General features: G+C 42.2%; 1 protein-coding gene across 1 annotated transcript; it reads right to left on the bottom strand.

The window, feature by feature from the left end:
* Positions 1-1,435: 1,435 nt before the first annotated feature.
* On the bottom strand, positions 1,436-16,056 carry LOC124119245 (1,25-dihydroxyvitamin D(3) 24-hydroxylase, mitochondrial-like). Its single transcript, XM_046481691.2, has 9 exons — positions 15,433-16,056; positions 12,537-12,727; positions 12,163-12,366; positions 8,974-9,131; positions 7,372-7,538; positions 7,179-7,257; positions 5,895-6,060; positions 3,612-3,655; positions 1,436-2,241 (listed from the first exon to the last, which is right to left on the bottom strand). Exons 1-9 carry the CDS (start codon positions 15,834-15,836, stop codon positions 2,116-2,118), a joined length of 1,539 nt encoding a protein of 512 aa, XP_046337647.2. The 5' UTR covers positions 15,837-16,056; the 3' UTR covers positions 1,436-2,115.
* Positions 16,057-21,790: the final 5,734 nt, after the last annotated feature.

Below are 21,790 nucleotides of genomic sequence, written 5' to 3'. Positions count from 1 at the left end.
CAACATAAGGTAAATCTTAGTTCAATGATTTTGTTAATGCCGGTGGAAGGTGGACAGGGTGGGAGTATTGCTTGGTACGGCGACATTTTTCTGAAACAAAACATATTCCAGTTATATCACGGCGTGTCAGCTTAATGTGGGAGGAACGCCCGAAGTGATGCAGGTCTCAGACGTTTACCACTTCGGTGAAACACGAGAGCACGGGTATGCTGCTGACAAACCTTGAAACATAATCGAGGTGAGCGGGATTCGAACCCACAATCATAGGTTTCTGGCGTGCCCAAGGGACGCAACTCTGCACAGCGAATCGCGGCGCCTTAGACGACTTGGCCCCCCGTGACCCCCGCCCCCCACGGCTGGTGAGGAACTGCCAACGAGATGGCCATGTTTGTATGTAAAACGTCGACACAATTCAACAAACTGAATCTATTGTGTGTAGGTTTATTTTATAATAGGATATATGCATATGGCATTCACACAACGTTTGTCAACAACATATCAACAGTTCCAGTCACTCTAAAACATCCGTGAAAATAATAGTATGTCCTATCAAAAACGCCGAGACCCACTGAAACCTCTTATACTTATATAATAATATACAAAAATAATCAAAAACCTCAAGAAACGTCGAACATAAATACACTTGAAAAGATTCCTTCTTAAGTTCAAGATTTTGAAATAAAAAATGTAAGAGACGTGCACATGCCATTCTTGTATATATTTCAAATTATTTGTATTTTCTTTACATTTTTTTATTTTTGTTGCATTTTTGTACAGGGTGTACAGGGTGACATGTAAATTGCAAAAATGATACAAAGTTTTCAAAGAACATTAGAAAGTAATATATTATGACACAATGACCAGAATTGATAAGAGTAGTCAATTCTGGAACTTAAGATGGTTGAAGGACATGGCATTTGTAGAGTCTGCAAGACGGGAAAGTTAGTTAAGACTAGTGGATTTATACTTGAATATGATAATTTGAATTACTATTTTGGGGTTGTTATTTCTGTGACAAGGACCATGAAGAAGTTGCTGCCTAGAAAAAATAAGTCTTCATTCAAATCTACCTTGAAGCCAACTTTGAAGCTCTAGCCAGACTGGTGTTACCTTGCTACAATCTGATGATAGGTGAAAAGCAGTTTAGCTGCATGTTCATGAACTAGTAATATATATATATATGACTATGGACTATGTTTATCAGCGTGTCAAACTAAGATCTTAGATTGAAAAAGAACTAATGTCTGTGTTGTACTGAAAGTTATCATATGAATTACAGAATGTTACTTTGTGAAAGACCAGTGAAGATTCCGGGGTAGGGAAGAGGTCTTCAGCAACCCATGCTTGTCGTAAAAGGCGACTATGCTTGTCGTAAAAGGCGACTAACGGGATCGGGTGGTCAGGCTCGCTGACTTGGTTGATGCATGTCATCGATCCCGATTGCGTGGATCGATGCTCATGATATTAATCACTGGATTGTCTGGTCCAGACTCGATTATTTACAGACCGCCGTCATATAGCTGGAATATTGCCGAGTGCGGCGTTAAACAACAAACAACCCAACCACCCTTAGATAACCGGGCCATCCGTAGTCCCTATTATTATGATAAAGCCATATGTTAATTTATATAAGCACGTCTATACTACGTAATGCAGATTATCCTAATTCCTCGATACAGACCAACAACCAAAACCAACCAACTTTGTGAAAATCGCATTCGTTTCCTAAAACCAGCTTAAAAACACACATACTAGTAACAACATATGTCTTTTACTTAAGAATGGGCTTCACACATTTTTGCAGTTTGAGGAATCGAATCTTTAGGTCTTGGGAATTTGGCTATAGTCGTTTATGATTGGTTGGTCTGTCTCCTAGACCAGAGAGAATAAATAGAAAAAGGAGGCCAACCTATGTCTAGAATGATTTGGGAAGTCCAGATAAGTGAATCCTGGAGTTGTCATGGATACATGGGCTCCAAATCACAATGTTATTTGATGAATCTTCCGGTCATGTGATCACAATGTGTGATGCATCCTCCGGTCATGTGATCATATTCTTATTTCATTGACCCCATTGTAATGTTGTTTCTCTGTGACGTATGTAACTCCACGTCATCAGGCTGTCGCAGGTTGTCTGTCCACGAATTTCACCTTGACAGGATCCTTTGGTCTGGTCACCACAAACTGGAGAAGGTCAGGCGGAGGCTGGTCGCATTGCACCAGATCAAATCTCTGTAACATCTGACGAAACAAAATAAGTAGATCCATGAGCTCTGTAGCTCACCGAATAACATTTTAGATTAATGTTTACTTTTATAACAAATTAAAATCATATTCGCTAAGAAGAGGCTCGAAGTAAAAACATACAGGGTTTCTGTCCTGTGATCTCACTTGTCTAGAGGAGAGAGCGTCTGCCCGGAGAGTGGAGGTGAGGTGAAATGGGGGTTAACGTCGCGTCCAAGATTATTGCACTTATAAAGCGACGTGTCGGAGAGTGGAAGTTTGGTGGTCCGCGTCAAACCAAAAGACGTTAAAAGAAGGTACTGGCTGTTACCCTGCCTGGCACTCGGGAATAAGGGGATAAAAAACCTGGTCGGCTTTGAGTGGGGTATCCATGCTAAACTGCGGCATTGTGGGCAAGGACTATAAACGCTGTGACCCCCCACTTAGTATGTTATCTCGTTGTGACCATATGACCTCCTACTGAGTACGTCATCTCGTTGTGACCCTATGACCTCCTACTGAGTACGTCATCTCGTTGTGACCCTATGACCTCCTACTGAGTACGTCATCTCGTTGTGACCTATGACCTCCGAGTACGTCATCACGTTGTGACCCTATGACCTCCTCCTGAGTACGTCATCTCGTTGTGACCCTGACCTCCCACTCAGTACGTCATCTCGTGACCATATGACCTCCCACCGAGTACGTCATGTCGTTGTGACCCTTTGACCTCACACTGGGTACGTCATCTCGCGACCCAATGACTTCCCACCGAGTACGTCATGTCGTTGTGACCCATTGACCTCACACTGGGTACGTCGTTGTGACAAATGACCTCCCGCTAAGTGTGTCATGTCGTTTGGATCCACTCACAATCTTGGAATATAGCTTTCAAAAGTGTAAAAAACACTTGATTTGAAACACCATGTACATGTATATGAAATTATGCGCATTTTGACATGAAACATGTGGATTGTCTGGTCCAGACTCGATTATTTACAGACCGCCGTCATATAGCTGGAATATTGCTGAGTGCGGCGTTAAACAACAAAAAACAAACCCAAAACATTAATTCTTCAAAACATTTGTTTGTTTATTTGTTGTTTAAGGCCGCCCTCAGCAATTTTACTGGTTTATGACTGCGGTCTGTAAATAATCGAGCCAGTACCAGACAATCCAGTGATTAATATCATGAGCATTGATCCACGCAATTGGGATACGAGCCTGACCACCCGATCCTGTTAAGTCGCCTCTTGCGACTAGCAGAGGTTGCTGAAGACCAATTCTTACCCGGAATCTTCACAGGGATCCTAAGTATTAAGTGTGTACATACATAACACATAGTTTCGTACGACACAAACACTCACGTACAAAAAGCTATTACTCACCTGAGAAATTAACAGCTGTATTTCCAGTTCCGCAACACGTCGACCTAAACACCAAATATCAAGGTACGATAAGCAGCATACCTCGTAACATTATTCCAAGATGCTTCGCCTACAGATCAAAGGCGCCGACTGTACTATATTTAAGACGGGAGTGGGAGTTGTTTATCGTACAATAAAACACTGCAGGGATGTGATCGTTCGGCCAGTGCGTTTATCAGCGTACCCCAGCTACATCTTCGGATAACAACTCACCGGACACTTCCCTCTAAAAAATAACGTTGCGCGCGCACATTAAAATACACCATGAGGGGCATAAACCACGCTTCGTTCTTCACTGCTCTCAGCGATTTATGGGGCGGTCGGGTAGCCTAGTGGTTAAAAGCGTTCGCCCGTCACGCCAAAGACCCGGGTTCGATTCCCGACATCACAATGTGTGAAGCCCATTTCTGGTGTCCCCCGCCGTAAAATTGCTGGAATATTGCTAAAAGCGGCGTAAAACCATACTCACTCACTCACTCACTCTGCGATTTATCGCGTAGCTATCTTATATCCTCCGATGAAGTACATTTATTGAGTTACGTCTAACTGACGTCATGGCGCTGTTCAGAATACCGTTATGTCCGTGTCACAGCAATCACAAATATTGTCCGAGACGGGCGTTGGTGCCCTGGGCATAATGTATGTCTCTCCGGACAAGGGAATGAGCAATCTTGAAAAGTTTTTTAACCACATCTACACCTGTAGCTCAGCCTACGGCAATTTAACAGTAAAATAAAACGTCCCCTGTTACTCTTCCTCCACCATGTTCGTCACACGGCGACGCCATATCACGCCATATTCACGTCGGTTACCGTATCAAGTTGCGCAACCAGCTCGGTAGGCACAGTATTTGCAGTTACTGCAGTGTGCTAACATTAGTGGTGGACACAAAGTAGCAACTTGTACAACACCTCTACTCACAATAACCAGCAACACCGAACTTTATGTTAACTTGCTTTGTGTTAGCTCGGCCCTACAATACACTCGTGGAATGTTTCGAGTCACGTATTTAAACTGAAGCAAATTAATACAAAAACCTTAAATTAAAGGATCCTACTTAGTGCTGGGTGTCTTTATAGCTAACCACACGGATAATGACATATATAAAAATATATATATAAAAACTACCCATTTTAGTAGTGTTGTATTATTTTTAAAATATAATGTCTCTTAACGTCAGGGTGCAGGCAAGTAGGCGGACCTTTAAACCCAGCTCCAAAGATACAAAAGGTTAGTCTTAAATACGGCATCCTAAAAAAGTAATAAAGTTTGCACTCCTCCCATGTGTAGTGTAATTAATTATAGTTTTGCCCTGAACTATTATAATGTCAAAGGACGCCAGCGTCCTCGTGCTTTAACTACAATAGTTCAGAGAAAGACTATATTACACTGCACATGGGGGTAGAGCAAACTTAATTCTGGGTACAGCGACATTTTTCTGAAACAAAACATATTTTCTGCTTATTATTCCTTAGACACGTGTTTGGAGTGAGTGAGAGAGGGAGTTAGGTTTAACGCCGCTTTTAACATTATTTCAGTTATATCACAGCATGTCAGCTTGATGTGGGAGGAAAGCTCGAAGTGATGCAGATCTCAGACGTTTACCACTTTGGTAAAAATCCCACGAGCACGGGTATGGTGCTGACAAACCTAGAGGGGCGAAGAGAGATTCGAACCCACAATCATAGGTTTCTATAGGACGCAACTCTGCCCAGCGAATCGCGGCGCCTTAGACGACTGGGCCACCCGTGCCCCCTCTTTAACAATAAGGGAGGAAAGATCTCGATGCCGATTGGTCAGCTGAATACTTAAGAATTGACTTTCACTTTGTGAGAGTTCATTCCATGGAGTGAGAACGCCAAACTATATGGACGTCGGAGCTTGCTATGCTTCAGCATCGTATCTCCTTTGGCTAGCACTATAAAACTGACATTAGTCGTGACTAGTACACGAACGCACGAACGCACGCACGCACGCACACGCACGCACGCACACACACACACACACACACACACACACACACACACACACACACACACACATACATACATACATACGTCATGTGCTACCTTCTGAAAACTACATTAATGAATCAAGAATATACATTTGTATTTCGCATATAACTCGGTATATTTCTTCAAAGGACATTCAACACATACTTTATACAATAAATTTCGGAGATTAGGAATCGCTTCGTAATAGAAATGGCCCGTAGCATTAACTTTGTCACAAGTTCACACTCACCTAGACACATTCTTGGTCCGAAGCCAAACGGAAGATGTGAGAATGCCGAAGGTTTCTCGCCGTCCTTTCTTGATTCTCTCATCCAGCGTTCAGGGCGGAAGGTCAAGGGGTCATCGTACATTGACGGATGTCGACCAGTGACATATAACGACGACGCTATCATTTTCTGAAACATGAAATATCGATCTTCGGCCGTACACACTTGTATGTTTAACTCTATACCCACATCACTGATCACTGGTCGCGTCATCCGAACTAAAGTTTACATCTTATACTGTCGGGATATGTAAGTTGCATTGTTGAAACTAGGTGAGGTGAGGTGAAACTTGGTTTAACGTCACGACCAAGATTATTGCACTTATATAGAGACGTGCATGCACGTGTGTGTGTGTGGCTGCTTGTACTAGTCCGGACTGATGCCGATTTATAGTGCTAGCTCACTGAGATACCATGCCTCCGAGCCGACCAGTCCTTGTTTTAGCCCCTTAATGCCGAGCGCCAGACAGGGTAACAACAAGTGCCATCTTTTAACGTCTTTTGGTATGACGCGGCCGGGGATCGAACCCTGAACCTTCCGCTCTCCGGGCGGATGCTCTACCACAAGACCACGAAGGCGGTCTCTTGAAACTAACTACTGTCTATTATATACTTGTACATAATATGTCGAATCATTCAACTTCAGCCCCCGTAAAGAGCAGGGTTAGAATTGGTCTTCACCAAACCATGCTTGTCGTAAGAGGAGAGAAAGCAGATGTTTTCACGAGTGCCGTGTGCCGCAAAATTAAATTGTTACATTTCAAAAGTAAAATCATGAAACGTAAATTCTCCCTACCTAACACACGGGGTAGGTTAAAACCTATAAACAAATGTGAAAGGAAGTATTTCAAAAATTCTTAATGATACATTTAGCTAAGATAATATACAAAATCAACCTCAACAAAACATATTCTTGAAATCTACGAGATCGCTGTTGGAAGCGAAAGATTACACGCTGGTCAAGTAATAAAATGTCAAAGGTCAAGATGCGATATTAATTCCATAAATGATCATCTGTCATTATTTTGCCTTGTGGGACTAATTTAAAAGAAAGTCAACAGTTTGTGTACGGGCTAGAAGACACTTACGATAAAGGGAGACAATTCGCGAGGAGGTAACTCTTGTATGACAATAGTTTCGTCAAAGTGTAATGTTCACTGCAATGACAATATCACTTTTCTCAATTTCAGAAAACTCAAGTCTTTCACACTGAAGTAAACAAAAAAGATTTTCCGGATGTGTACCTACCCCTTTTGGCACCTGGTATCCCATGACAACAATATCATCCGGGACCACTCGACCGACGAAGCTCCCAACAGGGTACAACCTAAAAATGACATATTCACTTATTTTTCTTTCTGGAGAACAATATGAACTTGTGTTAATTTAAAAAGTTATGTTCTCATTTGGAATTATGCCACGACTCCTTGGTTGATCTTACCTGAGCGTTTCCTTGATAACTGCCTTCAGGTAGGGCATGGACCTGAGATGTGCGGGGGTGGGCATTTCCCCAGGGGGCACCGACAGCTCTAGCTCCTCCCTCAGCTTCTTCTGAACATCCGGGTTCTTGGCGATTTCATACAGGATGAACTGTATAGTGTTTGACGTCTGTAAAGGATGACACACTTTATTCAGCGAACAATCGTGAACAGATGAAGTATAAAAATGAGGGGAAATATATAATCACACGCAAAAGTCAAATTGAGAATTGGACAACAAATATACTTCCATGGATGAAACAATGTCAGAAGGCGGGTAACGAGCAACAGTCCGTGTGAAGAGCGCTTCTGTCACACGCAACTGAGTCAGGTCACACGAGGGGGTTCAGATTCAGAGGCACATTCGACCGCCTCCGTGGTCTAGTGGTAGAGCGTCCGCCCGGAGAGCGGAAGGTCCAGGATTCGATCACCGGCCTTGTTATACCAAAAGACGTTAAAAGATGGTACTTATTGTTACCCTGCCTGGCGCTCGACATTAAGTGGCTAAAACAAGGACTGTTCGGCTCGGAGTCAGTGTACTGTGTCTGAGTGAGGTATTCAAATTAAACTGCGGCATGGTACTTCAGTGGGCTAGCACTGTAAATCGGCATCAGTCCGGACTAGTACAAGCAGTCACAAACACACACACACACACACACGTGTTTGCACGTCACTTTTTAAGTACAATTATCCCATTTCACCCCACCTTAGAGGCACATTCACACAGTAAGTAGCGAGTGTATCCACTGTGTGCCTTGACGCAACAATCACACCATCTCCTCATTGAGGTCACACTGTGCTGGATGTTCAAAACATTCATATAAAGTTTTGAGGATATACAGTTTTCTGACATCTGTCGAGTACCAGGTTCTGACAGTTATACCCCACATGGTAATTCCTTTTAAGAAAGTGTCCCCAGCAACCCACGCTGGCCCTTACATATTGATAGGGTGGTCAGGTTCGTCGACTGGTTTTTTTACATGTCATCGTACCCCGACAGCGTGGATCGTTGCTCATAATATCAACCATTATACTTAAAGCTAAATATTCTGGTAATTGTCTGATATTCATGATCGTACTCGGAAAACCGCAGTGTCAGCTAAGAACAAAGTGTCATTTCACTTGAGGTGAGGTGAGGTGAAAAGGGGTTTAACGTCGCGTCCAAGATTATTGCACTTATATAGCGACGTGCATGCACGTGTATGTGTGTGTTACTGCTTGTACTAGTCCGGACTGATGCCGATTTATAGTGCTAGCACACTGAGATACCATGCCGCAGTTTGACATGAATACCCCACTCAGACACAGTATACTGACTCCGAGCCGACCAGTCCTTGTTTTAGCCCCTTAATGCCGAGCGCCAGACAGGGTAACAACAAGTACCATCTTTTAACGTCTTTTGGTATGACCCCTCTCCGCTCTCCGGGCGGACGCTCTACCATTAGACCACGGAGGCGGTCCATTTCACTTGAGATTCTACTCTTGTGATAAATAACCTTAACATATGATTATACCCGGCTTAGTCGCGATATGGAAGTCTTTGAACAGTAAAATGTATAACTGACCGTGTCGACTGCCCCAGTATTTAACTCTGTGACGTTGGCGTAGATTTCTTTGGTGGAAATTGTGTCCTTCAGAAGCAGGTACTCCAGGAAGCCAACCTCTTCCTCGTCCACGGTCTTTGACTTCAGTTTAACCATAGCTTCGTCCACACACTGTCGGGCTGGAACACATGTTGTACCACAGTTACATACATACACTTAGTAGGACTATAGTGAGTATGGTTTTTACGCCGCTTTTAGCAATATTCCAGCATTATTATTATGCCGGGGACACCAGACATGTTCTTCAAAAAATTGTACCCATGTGGGGAATAGAACTGGCTACCCCACCGCCCAAGGACTATACGAGTAGTGACAAGATAGGCACGCTGAGAAAAAGGTCTAGTGAATTCTACTAACATAATTAGTCACATCAACCAGAAGGTTAGTAAACAACGAATTTACTACCCTGCCTGGTAGATGGCACGAATATGCTTAAGATTAGTAAATAGTACTTATTAAATTAGTATAATTCACAACTTAAACCACAGTGTAAAATATGTGTTAAGAATGTTAACACATACAAAACATGTTTTGGAATGTGTTTCCATCATAAACTGTAAGCACATTTGGTGCATTCTATTACGTGTAGGGAACAAATTGAACAGCGTTACTGTGAGATCGCATAGCGGTCAAAAGCGAGAGCGCAAAGCGCTTGAGTTTTCTGTGGATGACTGGGTGAAAGCCCCTCCCAGAAAATGTTGCTTGTATAGATCGCAGGATATGCAACTTACTGCTATTTATTGATCTTGTCACAAATATAACCAAAGAATCAGGCTGTAAAATTCATTTTTCATTGAATATCTATAAATAATTGTCGTTGACCATTATTTTACATGTCATTTAATAATGTTCAATCATTGCATCACCAGAAATTAGGAATAGTTATTAAGTATTATTACAGATAAGTTTGGTGCCCAATTATTTGGCATGATGGAAGATGGGGTGAGGGAGAGTCATAGAGGAGTTTCCTGCTTGAGAAAGTCACGTCAGGACGTCGTGTCATTCGAGACATGATGTAGAAACCCCATTGTGTATCGTCATCAAGTCAATGCGCTCGTTTGTCAAAGCAGCAAACTATTCGATGACTCTCTCGGTGCTCACAGGAATGTCTCTGTGCACATAAAGCAGTGCAAGAGAAGACATTCTGGAGTCCGCCATTGTGGATCTGAGATAGGTCTTCACTCTCCACATGGCGCTGAATGATCGTTCCCTTGAGGCTGATGATAATGGAATGGTGATGAGCAAAGACAGTGTTGTGTGGATACCAGGGTCCAAATCTGCATTTGTAACTCTGAGTGTCTCAAGTAACCCTACAGGTTTTCGACCGTCGGCTAATTTCCATCTGATCTTCCAACTCGTCACTTCGTCCTGAAACGATTGCCTATCTGTCTCTGCCGTGAGATCTGTGTGGTAAGCATTGAGGATTGTATCCATGGTATCAATGGTGAGGTTTGTCAGATTGCTGAACACTAGGAAGCTCGTACAGAAGCTGTCTTCATTTTGAACAACTCTTTTGGGTATGTCTGTAATCAAGTGGTCGACAAAACCAAAATAGAGTGAAACTCTAATAATCTGACGGTGTTTCAGCAGGACGGATAGCCCTGTTCCTCTGGTACACATTCCTTCGTGGAATACTGGGCAACATGTCAAACTGGCCAGCAGTTACCGCTGCACGTTCACACAGTGCTGCCCAAACAGTGTCATCCTTCCTCTCTTCACGAAATCTGCAGATCACGATTTTGGCTTCGGTGACTGCCTCCATGAGATCAGTGTCTACCGTCTGTAGATAATTGGTGAGCGGAATGATATTACTTAGGACATGCGCTGCTACGACAAGCGATATGATAAACTCAATTTGGGATTTAGGTGTTGTCCAGCGTTGCGCTCTTTATCGTCCTTCAATTACTCAAGCGCAGCTACCTCCACGGCAAATGGCTGCACGAAAAGAGAGGATCTGTTCGCCTGGACCATCTTGTCTCACACATTGTACAGTTTTGTACGCCTTTTCATCTGATCCTGTACTGGTTCATTTTCAGACAACTCGTCCGAGCAAGCAAGAAGGCGTTAAGCTGAATAATCAAAAGCGAATCAACAGTTTGCACAGCATATTCCGAACACATTATCTTCACTGCTGTGAATTAGAGCCAAGTTAAATGCCTGTGCATGCAATGTATGTAGTTTGCATCAGGAACATTTTTCTTTATTCTTGCTAGCAGTCCACTGAATTTTACAGCCAAGGCTACTGCCCCGACATAGCATTGCAACCTTACCAGCAGATCACAAATTGCAACGCCCTTCACACTTTTGGCATGGCGAAATCCAACATAATCTTGTCTTATTGATAACTGACCATCCTTGCCATGGAATTGTAGCCACAATGAGACCTGTTCTCTTATCCGTGCACTCATCTGCTATTATGAGTGAGTGAGTGAGTGAGCTGGGTTTAACGCCGCTTTTAACATTATTCCAGTTATATCACGGCGTGTCAGCTTAATGTGGGAGGAAAGCCCGAAGTGATGCTGGTCTCAGACGTTTACCACTTCTGTGAAACCCACGAGCACGGGTATGGTGCTGACAAAGCTAGAAACATAATCGGGGTGAACAGGGATTCGAACCCACAATCATAGGTTTCTGGCGTATCCCCAAGGGACGCAAGTCTGTACAGCGAATCGCTTCGCCTTAGACGACTGGGCCACCCGTGCCCCTGCTGTTATGACGACATTAGAGTAAGCATATCTGCAAATATCTACAAACACATTCTCTGTCTCATATAGTTCAATAAGTACATTTTGAATTTTTGACCCGTGGAGATCCGGGTTAGAATAGGTCTTCAGCAACCCAAGCTTGCCGTAAAATGCGACTATGCTTGCCGTAAAAGGCGACTATGCTCGACGTAAGAGGCGACTAACAGGATCGGGTGGTCAGCCACGCTGACTTGGTTGATGCATGTCATCGTATCCCAATTGCGTGGATCGATGCTTATGATGTTAATCACTGGATTGTCTGGTGCAGATTCCATTATTTACAGACCGCCGGCATAGAGCTGGAACATTGCTGACTGTTAAACAACAAACAAACAAACAAACAATCATTCCCAATTCCTCTCATATCATTAATACTGTGTCAAGCTATACCAGATGTTTCACCTACCAACTCGGAAGATTGTGTCCCAGGAATGAGTAAATTCCCTGTACTTGGATGGTCGGACAATCTTGGCCAGCCATGGGGGAAAGACTGCGATTTCAATGGTCGTCTCAAGCATAGACCGAACTGCCTTTACAAACTGTTCACTGTCAGGGCTGCGGTTGTCAGTTAAACACCCCATTCGTTTGTTGTACAGTAGCGTGCATATAGCTGAAAGTTAATAGTGAGATCGGTAAAAAGAAATGAATGACTGGGAGCTGCTTAATAATCTTATTACTGTCGCTGTTACACATTACTACGCAAAACACAAAAAGGCGAAGTTCTCATTCAGTCAACTCAGGGATTATCGTTCGTTAAGTAGTGAAGAAACACTTATTTACATTCTAGTGACCAATTGAAGAGCTCCACGTCGATATGTTCCACAACCCCATCCGGGCCCCTGATGCTTGCCAATCTGTCCAGAAACTCGGCAGCTACAATGTTGAAACTGTCAGCGTAGCTCTCAACCGTCTTGATCTTCATCATTGGCTTGTCTACCACACTGCGCATGCGCTGCCATTCCTGACCATCTCTGTGAAGTTCATATAAAACCAGGGAGTATATGTATTGACTCCTTGAAAAAATATGTAAATATACCATAAATATTTAAATGTATTTTCTTTTTTCGTCTTTCTGTAGGAAACTAATACAAATGAAACCAAAGGAACTTATTAATAAGTACTTCAAATGTCGAAAGCATATTAAGATTGCATCCGTAGAACAGGGCCCATAGGTTGTTTGTTTGGTGTTTAGCGATGCATGCAACATATTCAAGCTCTATGGCGGTTTCAGTAATGCAGTAAGTTTAAAATGCTAGCAAAGATAGCAACCTGATAAAAGCTGCTGTAAGCATGTATATACAATAATTTCTGCACAAGTAACCATGATAATGTGGACAAGTTACTAAATACTAAACAAAGAACACACCGACACACCGACGCACCGACACACACACACACACACACACACACACACCAGAATATAGAATACTTGTCTGCATTAATTTGTTGTTATCGATTATCGGGGGGGGGGGGGCTGTGTCTACTGCAGTAAAAAGCCTTTCAAGAAGCCTTCAATCTCCTTATAGCCGGCATGACGCACACGTAGCCTTACCTAAGCCGTGTGGTTCTCGAGATTGAAAGTTTGTGACATTTTAATTTCCTAAGATTTCTGTCAAATTCCTAACATTATTATTCACTTAATTTTAACAAAATATGATGTTATAATAAAAAGAAACATATACTTGCAAAAAGTTCAGCATCCCCAGTGCTTTGGAAGAGATGATGTGTACAGGGCCATAATTGCACTTTGTGAGATATTTTGCACATGGTCAAAACGCTATAGTTTATCGAGGTCAATTCCAAGTTAAAATATGGTGAAAAACGCGAAACACATGTGTTAATTCACAATTTGGAGCAAGGTCAAAAGATACTTATATACACATGCACAAAAGTTAAGCGCCACCTTATTCATAGTCTCTTGATTTCACGTGTGGGAATCAGAAATACGAAATATGATGATGTATGACTGAATTAGGCTTCCATAGTTTCATGAACCCAAATTTGTCCAGATACCACAAGGAAAGCGTGCTTTACGTGTTGCTGCAGTTCCCCTACCCTATAAATAGTGAATTCAAGTTTCAGACACGTGGTTGCATTTTGCTCCTGTGTGAGATTCCCCTTCCAACCGAGGTTGAAAATCAGCCATGGTGAGGAGAAAGTTAACGAACGCTGAAAGATGGCAAGTGATAGGCATGAAAAATGCTGGCATGTCATGCAGGGCCATTGCAAGACAAATGGGTCGTCATCACAGTGTTATCACTCGTTTGATTGTCAAACATGGTCAAACCAATGATGTCAATGACAGGCATAGGTCTGGTAGGCCAAGAAAGACCTCTAACAGAGTGGATAGACGTCTTTTCAGGATAGTCAGACGAAATCCATTTGCCACTTCAACAGATTTAAGACTGTTGTGGATTACCCGACAGAGACTCTCGACGATGACCGTAAGGCATCGCCTCAGAGCGGCTGGTTATAACGCCAGAAGACCAGTAAAACGTCCTCAACTGACTGAGAAGCACATGCGGAATCGTCTGATATGGTGTCGTGCCCGTAGTCGATGGAACTTGGCCAACTGGAGAAGGATCCATTGTTCTGACGAGTGTCGAATGCTGCTACGAACTGTTGATGGTCGAATACGTGTTTGGAGGCAACGTAACACTCGTTTTGCACCAAGGAACATCCAGAAGACCTTAGCATGTGGCGGGGGGGTCTGTCATGATATGGGGTTGTGTTTCCTTCGGCTACAAACTTCCGCTGGTGACAATTCGTGGAAACCTGAATGGCCAACAATACCAAGATGCCGTTCTTCGTCCAGTGGTAGTCCCTCATTTTGACAACCATCCTCTTCAGACAAGACCTGTTTACGTGGACGACAATGCTAGACCACACAGATCTCGGGCAGTTTTGGCTTATTTGCGTCACGAAAACTATTGCCACTCTTCCTTGGCCGGCCTGTAGTCCGGATCTTAATGATCCGATTGAGCATCTCTGGGACATTCTCGGCCAGAAAATTAGACATCGTGATCCCCCAGTTCAAAATCTCGCTGGATTTGAAGCCGCACTTCATGAAGAATGGATCCGTTTGCCTCAGAGAAGCATTCAACGATTTGTAATGAGTATGAGGCGTAGGGTTGAAGCTGTGGTCAATGTCCGTGGATCATACACACGTTACTGACGTTTCTGTCTTGCAATAGACTCTGCACTCCCTAGGGTGTCTATGTGACACCTGATATGGTCTGCTGATATCATGACAGTTACATGACAAAAAAAGTTTTTCAATGTTTTCTAATCCTTCAATTTCTGGTCTTCGGTAAAATTCCTTTCTGCTCATATTCTTTTGGAACACAAGATAAACTTGCTTTGGGACAACTTTTGCACTACATGAGGTTTACATATACGGCTTATAACAATCGTACATCTCGTTATAATAGTCATCATTAAGTGCTAAAAGTAACAGCTCACAAACATGGTGGGTGGCGCTTAACTTTTGTGCATGTGTATAAATTGAAGTCAAACTTTAAACTATCACCAATTATGTCTTGAGTCCAACAATAAGTCTATCTACGCCTATATCAAATGTCATTACCATTTGAACAAATATGGTTGAGTAATTATGACCACATATTGCGAGGTACCTTGCTGATTAGAACAAAGCAGAATGAATGATCCTACGTACGCAGTAAGCACGCCATCTGCCTCCCCCGAATCCTTTCTGTACTGGTCCCAGACCTGGATCTTTGGCCGCATTGGATATTTCCCCTCTTGGCGGAGAAAGTCGCCCAAAGCCTCCACGTCCGTCATAAACACGCTGTCGTACACTCCATTCTTTTCTCGGAAAATTGGCCCAAGTTCTTGATGTCGGGAACTGATTATCTCATGTGCTTTCCCTGGCCTTCGAATATATTCCGGCATATGGTTGATGATAGGATATCCTTTCTTATGAGGCATGTCATTGAAGGGTTTAGCAGACGCGAATTCGTACCTTACCGAGCCTGCTTCCGCGGTAGATCTGAAACGAACACATCCCGGCCAAACTTTAAGTGCTGGATATTGCGAAACTCTTCTCATTAAATGTGCCATGATTAGTGTCTACCTTACTCTCTTGTCATCAAAGTATTCCTGTATAAAAGTGTTTTCGAATGAAATACGGAGGGAGGTCTATTATCCTGACTAGACCGATGACTGTTGTTAGCCCCACTTGACAGCACAAAAATGAGTCAGTGACCTGGATGTTTTGTAAACATTGAATCTGATAGATAGTCCATACACAGTTATGCCCCTTGAACCAAGCTTCTCACAGCGATAGCCCGTTCGCGGATGCCTCTATATTATCATGTCCAGGCATGCGTTCAATAGGCCGAGGCGCTTTCTGAGCGCTTACTTAGCCCTCTCCGCGGGCGCTCGGGTGTAATCGAATAATCTGGCAACTGCTGCCGGCAGAGGGCGCGGTTTTCAAAATGGCGTTGCAGACTTATTTTAGCAATTTTGTTGAACATTGTGTATGTAAAATATTATTGTTTAGAATAAAGATACGATAAATTTCCGTTAGTTAGACGGTCACCGATCAGACAACAAAACTCTATTTTATGGCATTATCGTGATATATGTCGGAACCAACTTATGGAATCCTACCGACTTATTTAACATTGGAAAATCAAAATATAGACTAGATTGTCAGTGACACTTGACACTGAATGAGATTTCTCAGTTCGCTGTACAAGTCACTAATTAGTGGTAGATGGGCTCGTCGGGGATCAGATATCAGTTCGCTATATCCGTTAGTTCGCTGTAGAGAGTTGGTAATAACGTAAATTTGATATGATAATATATATGAGATAAATCGTGGATTTTGTTGCATCCGTTTGTTCGCTCTATCCGTGTTCGTTATATTCGTGTCGTACTGTATTTACAAACGTACTGGGGTAAATAAAATACAGTCGAATTGGAACGTTAGGTGAATAAGGACTTCTGGTTCTGCATTGAAGCTATCGAAGATGTGGATTTAAGAACCCAAATAAAATCTTATTTCTTAAAACTGTATTCCAGGTATTTTATTTACCAGTTATTTGGGTAAAACATAATGGTTTGATGTTTATATTCATATATATTTAATTTCAGTATATTCTGGACAGTTATTAAGGAGAATAAATTAAATACATCGGGTAAGACATGTCACTATATTGCCAAAACGGCAAAAACAAAGTCTCATAAATCACAAAAAATAATTAATTACCTATGGGATTAGAAAAAAATCGAGTTACTAAAAATCGTATGTGCACTGGTGCAATATATCGTTCACGCGCACTAGTTTATTTTATTACTTGCGCGTGAAGAGATCACCCGTTTAATAAACATACAGCTGTATTACACATTGTGTAATACCAAAACGCGTGCTTATGTACTCTCGGAACACATTTCACGAACAAATATTGAAAGCTCTCAACATCCCTTGGCTTATTCAACGACATTGCGTGTGGAGATGAGTTGAGAGGAGCTTATGCACACTCGATGACCCCAGCAACCTTGTTGCTAGGCTGACGTCACACTGCATTGTTTGGCTGATGGATCTTGCAACAAAATTCCACAAATTACGTCATTGGGTATTGTGACGTTATTGTAAACTTTGAGGTGCAAGGTGCATGCATATTGTATGATTCAACTAACTGGATCGGTGACTCGGTGGATTGTGTTTCATTGTACCCCGACGGCCATTCGTCACCACTTGCCCCTTTCAGTAACCTAACTGCTTGTCCCCGAATAACACAAGTTGGTCACGAATGCCCCGAAGGCATGGTACGTTGTCCAAATCAACCACTGGTAAAGTTGTCAGGGACAAAATCTATTATTTACAGGCCGCCCTGATATTGCTGGAATATTGTAACTGCAGTAAAAAACAACAATTCGCAATGTGTTAGATTTATTTAAGATAGGAAAGACACCTATGAAAATATCTCAATTTACGTTTCCAGTTTCGACAAATGAAGGTTTATATCGCATAATAATACATGTCAAATGTTTACAAAAAGAAATCATATGAGTGTTATTGGGACAAAACTGCAACTTCATACCATATTTTATTATACATGTATCTTGTTCACAAACAGACGCATGAAAAGGAATTTTTCTGTACTGAAATTAACATGGGTTGCAAGGGAAAATACTCCGTGCTGCGAGGGGCTTCAAAATGCAGCTAAAACAATTGGAATGTCCTGGTTTTAACAAGTGAAAAGTCTTCCAGTAAATGTATTTACTTATGTGGTGGTATCAAACTTCACCACTGAGTCCGTGTATGTCTAACAAGTTGTTCCATGTCGAAAATGTAATGTTCACAGGCCCCGCATTTGTCCAAGTCCGCCATCTTTGTCCCTCGGCGTGCCTCCTCCTCAGTATGCGCGGAGGCGCTAGAAAGCGCTCTCAGCGTGCGTTCCGTTCATTAGGAAATATTCGGAGGTGCTCGCTAGCGCTCGCTGGCGCCTCGGCACCAAAAGGCTTATTGAATGCACCTCAGGAGTTTAACGAAGGTGCCACGCGCTTGGAAGAAGCTTGGGTATATTAACGTATTGACATCAGCTCCCTCTCAGCGTGTATTTTGCTGTGAGTTGCTTGGGTGTTGTCGGTTGAGTACTGAGGGTCTGTAGAGTGCTTTGTCCTTTGCTCCGTGCATTCACCAAGAAGAAGGCACAAAAAAGACCTCTGAAACGTCGTGACAAAGACTAAAAAAGTTGTTATCCATAAAAATTAACAAGTGTTACTGAAGCTTTATTGTTGACTACATTTAGGAGAATTTGTTCAGCATCCAGACACAATTAAGATAGCAAATTATTATCATTATTTGAAAAAAATAATTTTGCCTTTATTTAGAAACAGATGAATAATTGTTCACTGTAATTAAAATTCCTGATAATATGTCTTTACGCAGTGACTAAACTGTTCTGTGTCAAACAAACATCCATATCTATCGTACTAAAGGGATATTCCACCGAAGTGACAAATTGATATGGACGAAAATTTCTTTCAAACTCATCAACTACACACATGCGCGCGTGTGCATGTATGTGCGTCTCTGTGTTTGTGTGTGGGGGGGTGTGCGTGCGTGCGTGCGTGCGTGCGTGCGTGCGCGCGTGCGTTAATTTTTTACTTCCACTTCGGTACAGTGTTGAGATGCATTTAACAGCCGTCATTGTCGCCAGTATTGCTGTTAGGTTATCTGATATTTCTACAGCATCCGTGTGCACAGCCGCGAGTAGGGTATACCTGCTTGCTGCACTTGACTTAGAGTTAGTATCACCGCTGGACTTATCTCTGTTATTAATTGTTTTTGTATATGTCATAACCGACTAAAGAAGTTCTTTCTCTTCGTCTTCAATCTGAGCCGCATTGTGATACGTGACAGGGTCAATTGCACTTATCTGAGATAACAGCAGCTGTTTCCAGTTCGCGACACGTCGACCTAAACACCAAACGTGATATACGTGTATTTCAGTACCTACAAACACATCCGCGGGATACGTTAACATATGATACAGGCTACATGTAAAAAGTTAACACTGTATTGCAATTGTAGTTCAGGAGAAGACCACATACATTTCAGGTCAACCTCTTTCGCTAGACTGGTTCTTATCATCCTTGTCAACATTACATTGTGTTACATGATGTCGTCAATACATAGAGGTTATCACGCGAGTGTGTTTGGGGATGGTAAATATCCTGCATTAGGAATAAACATTGTATTTAGCGAGCCTTGGCGAGCTAAATACATAGTGTTTATTCCTAATACAGGATATTTACCATACCCAAACACACAAGCGTGATAACCTCTTTATCATATAATGATATTCTTTAATTCTGTGCTTCAAAATCGCTTTCCCTCTCTCACAAACATTACCGAAACATTGCAAGTTTTCCTGAAATACGCGCATTAATATTTTTTACGTCACAGGGTAAGTGATGTGTCAGTCGGACAGTGACAGTAGCCGATATAGTTCCAACTGAAATCTGTTTCTTATACAGTGGCGAAGCAACATATACGCAAAACAACAATTGTTTTTAATTGCCTTTCGCGGCAATCCATCGGTCTGTCCGCTAGAGTAACTGCCCTTTGTCAAAGGGAAGCTATTCTAACCCTAGTCTATGAGACGTCACGGCCACGGTCAGACGTTGTTGAAAGTCGGTCTGTCCTGTCATAACGTTAAGAAGTGTAGTCAGATGTACACACAGCGACAAAACGAAACAAGGTAACAATTCAAACATATTTCGGCCAAATCCAACTATTTTAATTTTTGAAGAAGGTTTCAAGCCGCAGAGGTCTACAAGCACAGATGTGGCTACTGATCCCGCTTGGCTAGGCCTCGTGCCCTCGCAAAATTGTTTCAAAAAATCTCTAAAGTTGCCAAAACTTATAAAATGCCTTAGCTACGTCACAGTTAGACACTGATTTTCAGTAAATTAGTTCTTTTGATAATGATAGCAATTATCCATGTAGTTTATCGAGATCCCCGATGGTTAATTCTGAATCGATCGCCGAATGTTTGTTTATCAACATTGTGTTACATGTAAATGCATTAGGTTCTGTTATGCGATCCATGATGACTTAGAGAACAATGCGTTAGGTTGTGTTGTATGATATCATGATGACCTAGAGAACAATTGTCGAATTGAATTGACGTCAACAATCTTCAATGTCGTTTTTAGTTTGACGTCATTCAAACCTTACGTCACAATAAGATTCGAATGACGTCAGCAATGCCAACCGTATGACCTAAACAATACACCGGTGCGTGTGAAGGGAACTTTGCACTAGTGCGCATACGATTGTTATGAACTCAGTTATTTCTTACCCTATGGGCAAATAATCGTATTTTTCATCCAGATTTCTTCCACGGGAGATATAGCTTGGAGGTATCGCTGGAATGAAATTGCTTTACAATGCTTTGAAACAATTATGTTTTACACTCACGTCACTGCTTGTGACCTTTTACAAATTGAAAAAGTTGGAAGAATTATGTTGGATGATAAATGGAATCCCACCCTTGTGTCTTTTGATATCAAATGTATCCACACACGTTGATGAAAGTTTAAAACTCCTACCTACATATCTGCCGGTTTCAATAAATACATCACGTGAGCTACAACGAAATCCAGAATGAGTTATTCTAAGCTTACGTACGTAAATTTTTATTGAAAATAAGGTTCTACCATTACAGTAAACATAGTGTTGTAATTAACTTTTCTAGAACTGACCAAGTTCCTTTGAAATATGTGACGAGCGGCTGTGGCACGTGTACATGTTGCTGTAACCAAATATAACCATAATATATACATACATAGCCGTAGCTGGGAGACATACGTCAAATGATATGTTGAGACAAAACGGGACCGCCCCCGTGGTCTAGTGAAAGAGCGTCAACCCGGAGAGCGGCCGCGTCATACCAAAAGACGTTAATAGATGGTATTTGTTGTTACCCTGTCTGTCAGGCATTTAGGGGCTAGGACAAGGACTGGTCGGCTCGGAGAAAGTATACTGTGTCTAAGTGTACCCCACTTATGTTAAATTGTGGCATGGTATGTCCGTGGGCTAGCACTATAAAATCGGATTTAGTCCGGACTGGTTCAAGCAGCCACACACTTACACGTGAATGCACGTAGCTATTAGTGCAATCATCCTGGACGCGGCGTTAAACCTAATTTCACCTGACCTCAAGATATTCGGTCTCCATATGCGTGGTATATAACTGAAATACTGACCAAAACTGCGATAAATAATATATCGCATTTTCCCCAAGGCTGAAATGTACCCCCAAGCATACAAAAATAAAATTTATTACTCAACCTCCGATAGAGATAATGAGATATGTCTTTCTACTTAAACAAACACGACATTTTATGAGAATCATTTTCGTGTATCACGGAAAGATAAGCATATCTCTACCAAAAGTGGAGTAGTATAGTTCAGCGATTGGAGTTCTTCTAGGGTCCAGCAAATACAAGTTGGTACGCGGGAACAAGAGATGTCGTGCGTATGTTGAAAACAAACG

Source organism: Haliotis rufescens, unplaced genomic scaffold (genome assembly GCF_023055435.1).
Source record: "Haliotis rufescens isolate VD_foot unplaced genomic scaffold, xgHalRufe1.0.p SCAF_3, whole genome shotgun sequence".
NCBI classification, from domain to species: domain Eukaryota; kingdom Metazoa; phylum Mollusca; class Gastropoda; order Lepetellida; family Haliotidae; genus Haliotis; species Haliotis rufescens.
This window is presented reverse-complemented; position numbering and strand designations above follow the sequence as displayed.

Coding starts and splice junctions, on each gene's coding strand:
- LOC124119245 (XM_046481691.2), bottom strand. CDS start 15,836: ATGGCACATTTAATGAGAAGAGTTTCGCAATATCCAGCACTTAAAGTT. Junction 12,367..12,536: donor CTTCAATTGGTCACTAGAAT/GTAAATAAGTGT, acceptor ATTAACTTTCAG/CTATATGCACGCTACTGTAC. Junction 7,258..7,371: donor GTTATCAAGGAAACGCTCAG/GTAAGATCAACC, acceptor TGTCATTTTTAG/GTTGTACCCTGTTGGGAGCT.